This window comes from Haliaeetus leucocephalus, unplaced genomic scaffold (assembly GCF_000737465.1).
Source record: "Haliaeetus leucocephalus isolate CR32 unplaced genomic scaffold, Haliaeetus_leucocephalus-4.0 Scaffold173, whole genome shotgun sequence".
In the NCBI taxonomy this organism is placed as follows: domain Eukaryota; kingdom Metazoa; phylum Chordata; class Aves; order Accipitriformes; family Accipitridae; genus Haliaeetus; species Haliaeetus leucocephalus.
The window spans coordinates 7,104,189-7,110,188 of NW_010972609.1; the positions used below are offsets into that span (position 1 = coordinate 7,104,189).

A 6,000-nucleotide genomic window follows, 5' to 3' on the forward strand; every position below is an offset into this window, starting at 1 on the left:
TTCTATACCAGTAGATAAGAATAGAAATTTGAATATCTATTCAACAGCCATACATACGAAGATTTTGACCTACTCATATATCTGCTAATCTGTAATATAACAATTCTAAATTGTGTTGGTTTTTAAGACTTTAATTAGTGTATTATTTTATTATTTCTCCCTGTATGCTGAAGCAAATGAAACTTTTGTCTAACTTTTGTTAGAAGAGAATAGTGACAACAAAACCATAACATTGTTCATTTGTATCTTGGAAGATGCTACGTGCCAGCCACTGAAAAAGGGGCGGTCTGTCCTGGGAAGAATAAACCAGTCTTCTGTTGTAGGAAGCCGTCAGCAAAAACTGACATCAGCATTCCATCAGCAACATACAAACTTCAGTCAGGTATGTGTGCTTACACACATCTAAGAAGTATTTTTTCTGTTTTGAGGTTCCAAACGTGCTGAATGCTCACAATTTCAATTGCACTAAATGGCAACTGCAGGTTTTCAACAGCTTGATTGCAGAAGTGTTCAGATCTTGAAAAATGGATTTCGACTTACTGGGCAAGTCATAAGTATCTTTCACTTTTGGTCATTTTCTTAAAGCAGATGACTTTATTTTAAAAAATTATAGAAGAGCTGTACTGGGAAAATTATCAATGCCTACACAAAATCAAAGCATGAGACAAAATGAAAAATATGTTAGTGTATTTTTTTTCCTACATCCAGATGCTAAAATGCTCATAGTATGCAGTTAAAATCTGGGGCTATATTTCAGTCTTGTTCTATTGGTAGTGTGCATGAAAGTGCCTGTAGTTTGAGTACCCAGAGATGGGACAGAGCTTAGCAAACCCAACTGTTTCTTACCTTTGCTGCCAGGTAGTGAAGCTGGGCCAGAAGAGGCTTTGATTGTAGTTCAATCCAATCTTGGAAGATACTCGAAGTTAATTTAAAAGCTACTTTTATCGTTACCCAACAACATAGTAAATGTGTCTACTGTGGCTGAGAACTGAAGTTGACACGTGACATCAAGTTTAAGCCCCTTTTTAATTAATCAATTTTGAGCTGTAGCTGCACTGAGCTTTTGGTTAGATATCTGGAGGTACATTTGATGTAAGAGCAGTACCTGTTTGTATAAGTCTTGCAGAGTAACTAACTGTCAATATTAAATTGTAAGTTAAATACTAAATGCAAGCATGCTATATGTAGATAAGAGGATTTACCAATAATGACTTGAATAGTTTAGATTGAAAGAAACATTTGGGTGGGTGACACCATCTCCCCTTCCGCATGATTATGCGGAAGGATTGGTTTAATTAATTCTAAGCAAACCTTAATATGATCAGAATAGTATTAATTTTTAATCTCTTCAGTGACTGCAGCTCCTCAGCCTCTTGGCAGAAAGTGTAGAATGTTATTTTCATTACAGAAATTTATGCTGATCCTTCCTTCTTTGTTTGGTAGATGCCCTATGTAGTTTGAAGCCTGCATCATTTAATAGGAGTAACTGATTTTTAGTCTTTCTCTTTATAACTGTCAATAATTGCCACATCTTCCTGTGATCATAGCCCTAGACTTCTGTTTGCCTAGTTGTCTCAGATATTTTCAATCCGTTTATTATTTTTTCTGCTCTCCTCTAAAATTTCTCTCCTATTTGTCCTCTTTGTGCCTCATTATGGTGCCCAAACTGAATGCAGCACTTCCAATTGATGCCAAGCCAGTGCTGAGTAGAGTGGAATAAGCACCTTGCTCATGTGATACATGGTATTTCTGTTAAAACAGCCCAGCATGGCATTTTATCTTTTTTTTTTTTTTTTTTGCAAGAGCATTAAAATAACTTTGTGTTCTGTTTACCATCTCTTATTGTCAGATTTCCTGTCTGTGCTACTATCTAAACAGCTAATATTTTTTTGTTTGTTTAAGCATTTAATTATTCCTGTCTCTATATTTCTCTTGATTTTTAAGTTGACTAGTTTTAGTGCATTATTCCATTTTTCAAACTCTCCTTATACTGGCTATTGAATGTTAAGACCTGCCCATTTCTCTCTGTGGACAGGTTCAGCACTTTGGATCTGGGCCACAGGAATGGAACGGAAACTATGCTCATTGGAGGCAGCAGGCTTACATCCCAGCCGGCGTTGCCGGTCATGCTTTCTCCCTTCCGCAAGGAAGTCCAAATCACACTACCGTGCACGCGCATCTCTCTGGAAGTACCCACCTTGGAGGACAGCCTGCTATTCTTCCCTACCCGTCGTCGGCACCCCTTAGTACTGCTGCGCCTGTTGCCCACCTCCTCGCCTCGCCATGTACCTCAAGACCCTTGTTACAACATCCAACGTACAATATATCTCATCCCAGTGGTATAGTACACCAAGTTCCAGTTGGCATCAATCCCCGTCTCTTACCTTCCCCAACCATTCATCAGACTCAGTACAAACCAATTTTCCCTCCGCATTCGTACATTGCAGCATCACCTGCTTACACAGGATTTCCACTGAGTCCAACAAAACTCAGCCAGTATCCATTTATGTGAGAACTCAAATACAGTATATTGAGGAAGCTCAATGATACAGAAGTTTGGTTTAAGAAGAAACATGGTATTTATTAAATATTAGCCATGGCACAACAGGAAAATTATTTTTTTGAATCATGTAGACTTGGGTGCAATTTAAACTCTGAGCTTTAAAAAAAAAAACAAACTCACTTTTAATGTGTTTTGCACATTTGGTATAACTTGTCTTTGGTCATGTTATCTTCTTATATAGTAACTTTAGACAGGTGACTTATGGGAGCAGAAATCTGGTTTTGCTCCTGCTATTTTTTATAAAATTGCCTTCTAACTAGTGCAAGACACGTCTACATTTGGGAAGCCATTCAGTGTACAGAACTAGAGCAACAGATGCACATGTGTCAGCAGTACAGTGTAGAAGTAACTTGTTTGTATTGCGTATCTTGGTGTTTAAATGTTGAGTCACTTATCTAAAAGTTGAGCTGTTGTTCTTCACATTGCATGTGTCTTTTGCATGGGCAAAAAAAAAAAGCCTAAACATTGCTCTTAAATGTTGTTGTCCTAATAATCTCAGCTGCATTGTAAACTGTTCCCACACATAGTGCCTTAAATATTTGAGGTTGTTAATGTTATTACTTATATATAAATGTTGAGGACTGCAGCACTTAAAAATTCAGATCTGCTGATTTTTTGATAGCGTAATGCTCATTTTGGGTTTTGTGTGGTATGATTTTAGTATTGGGTGTGTTTTCCTTATCGAGAAGGCAGCATGTTTTGCTGTAGCCGAATTTTGCTGTCTTTTTTTCCCCCAGAATGATCTAGCTTCAAGACAAGACTTTAGTAGTGCTTAAGAAAAGTTGATTCAGTAGCTATTGAGTAGTGACACACAACACAGTATTTCATACAGGTAAATGGAACTGCAGTACAACCCAAGTAGTTTATTTTAAAAGTGTTTGTCTAATTGGATATAATAAAATGTTTAGAGGTGCGGTAGGCATGACTGACTAGCTAATGAAAGAAAAAGCCAAGTGCTCATTGATCCATGATGTGGTTTCATCTTAGCTTGAGCAAACCATGCAGTATTTAATAACTAGTAGCAGAGTATTTACTATTGAAGCTTGAAAAGATGTGAGTTCTTTGTGTGCAATCTTACATTTATGCATGGGAGAGATTTTAGTCTTTTTACATTATAGTATTTGTTTTAGCCTGTTGCGGGTGTTTGCTTATTTAATACATTCCGTCAGGGACGTAAATTACATGCTTTTTGCATTTTTTTTTTTTTTTCCTTAGGAAGTGTGTCTTTTCGTTTTTTGTTTTGTTCAAATGAAGTTGCTTTTGCAGCACCAAAGACTTAATCATCCATTTCCTATACAAGGTAGCTACTTTTTCATAGACCTCAAGTATACTGTAGTGTAGAGATGGGGTTTACAGAAGGTATTAAGCTGAGGCTGTGTTTTAGCTTATGGGCAAGTAATAAATTGTATCATTTATCTTGAATGTATCATAGATAAGCTGCTATATAATGATTGCCACTTCAGATAGCTGTGAAATTAGGTGATTAACTAGTTCTTTCTTAGCCTTCTAATTTCTGTACAAGTCTAATTACATGAAATAGAAGCCGGGTTTTGGGTTTGGGTGTTTTTTTTGTTTGTGTTTTTTCTTTTTTTTTTTTTTAAATTTTGTTTTCATGTTTGAAGTGTCGTAACTACTATACTGTAAATGATGGAAGATGATTGCATATGTTTTTTTGGTGTGTGTTATTTGCATCAGTATTTTATCTCCATTAACTTTGAGCTCATCACTGCATATAAGTGGATGTATTGATGTAACTTAATTTTTTTTATGTTTTCATATTGGCATTGTGTAGACACTTAAGAAGCTGCATCTTGCAGGCTTGACTTAACTTTTTTTTAAAACAAAATCTGGAATACAATCCTTGCAATGTTGACTGGAATAAGAGTGCAAACCATTTGAGTTTAACTCTGTCAATAAGCTAATAACTGGTAATCTTTTTCTTTACTCCACTAACACAAGCAGTGTTTTATTTAATGAATGTCTGAATGAAATAAATGTGCCTACGTTTGATTTATTTTTTAAGTAATAACTAAAATAAACAGTATTAGATCATAAAAAATAATAAAAATACCAGCAGTACATTTTTAATCACACTGAAAATTAAGAAACCTAACTTTTCCCAAAAGTTTCAGTGTTTTTAGTAATCAACTCTATGCATTTTGTACAAGTGTGTGTATATAAAGTATACATTAGAAACTAGGAGTATCCTGATGAATTTGAAATCTTATCAACACATATATAAAGCCTAAATATAGGGAGTCAAGAAAATGCTCAAATTGGATATCCACCTTACCACTTCAAACTTGTGCTATATGGTCCAGCAGATAGTTTTGTGTTCACTCCCTTGTGTTGGGAAGCGATGTTTTTTTGGTGCTTACTCCATTGCAGGCAATGGACACACCAAGAATCACCAATGCAAATGGAGTAGATGAATTTTGTATTGTGATAACAAAAAAAATACTGCATCTTTTTTTCTGGGGCCATGGGGATCTTCATTGGTCTAATGTATTTACTGTACTTTCTTTTTACTGTGCTTAAGGTTTTAAGCTAACGTGCTTGTTAAATTGACACAATTATCTGTATATCACAACAGTATCCTATCGTATGCAGGAAAAAGTTGCTGTAAATGCGCCCCAAATTAGATCTGCTGCTCTTTCTATGTAATGTAATTTTAGAAATGTCTGCATTTCAAAGAATGAAATATTTGGGATCCTGCCACAGCTTAAATTCAATATACCGGGTGACTTTTTCCCCCATCCTGCAATACACCCGGAGAGAACGGACTCTTGTCACTGCGAGTGTCCGGGGCCCATCTGCAGAAAAAAAAAAGCTTTCAGGGCGAGGACCTTTTCTGTGGAAAAAGTCATCCTCTGAGAAGCATTTATACACGTTACCGTTTTAATGCCTTTTTTAAATAAAACACTGCATGACTACGGAATTGCATATCTGCATATTACTTTAATTTGCAAGATTTTATATGAATTTCTTGTGTTCAGTTTTTAACTTTACTTCAGGGTGTTTTATTGGTCAAATATGCTACTGTATTAACTTTCTTGGTTTTAATTTTTAAATTTTCTGTTTTTACTGCTAATTAACTTGGTTTGTGTTAAGTAAAAGTTAAATCACACTGCAAGCTGTAGGAAGACTTGTTCTAGAAATACCCAGTGATAGAGACTTGATTAATAAGTTTGAACTGTTACTGTTTAACAATTTGTAGACTCGTGGCTTTTTTTTGCTTTGGATTTCTATGCTACACTAGTTCGCCATGTAGCAATTGCACTGTGCAATATTACAATATGAGGACTGGGAAAATTTTTTATGGATGTAATGTCTCTTACAGTTTGCGATAGTATTTCTTTCTAGTTCTCAGTGATTTAAATGTGACCAAGCCTTCTGTACTTTGTCACAAAAAGCGGGTTTTCCAGGTGACTATTTTG

At 35.6% G+C, this 6,000-nt stretch overlaps 1 protein-coding gene across 1 annotated transcript in view; it reads left to right on the forward strand.

The window, feature by feature from the left end:
- The window catches only part of HIPK3 (homeodomain interacting protein kinase 3), a 61,776-nt gene extending 55,979 nt beyond the window's left edge, over positions 1 to 5,797 (forward strand). The window contains exons 14-15 of the mRNA XM_010563761.1: positions 255 to 382; positions 2,036 to 5,797. Coding sequence (XP_010562063.1) covers positions 255 to 382; positions 2,036 to 2,512 — 605 coding nt within the window. The 3' untranslated portion in view covers positions 2,513 to 5,797. The remainder of the gene's footprint in view (positions 1 to 254; positions 383 to 2,035) is intronic.
- The last annotated feature ends 203 nt before the right edge of the window (positions 5,798 to 6,000 follow it).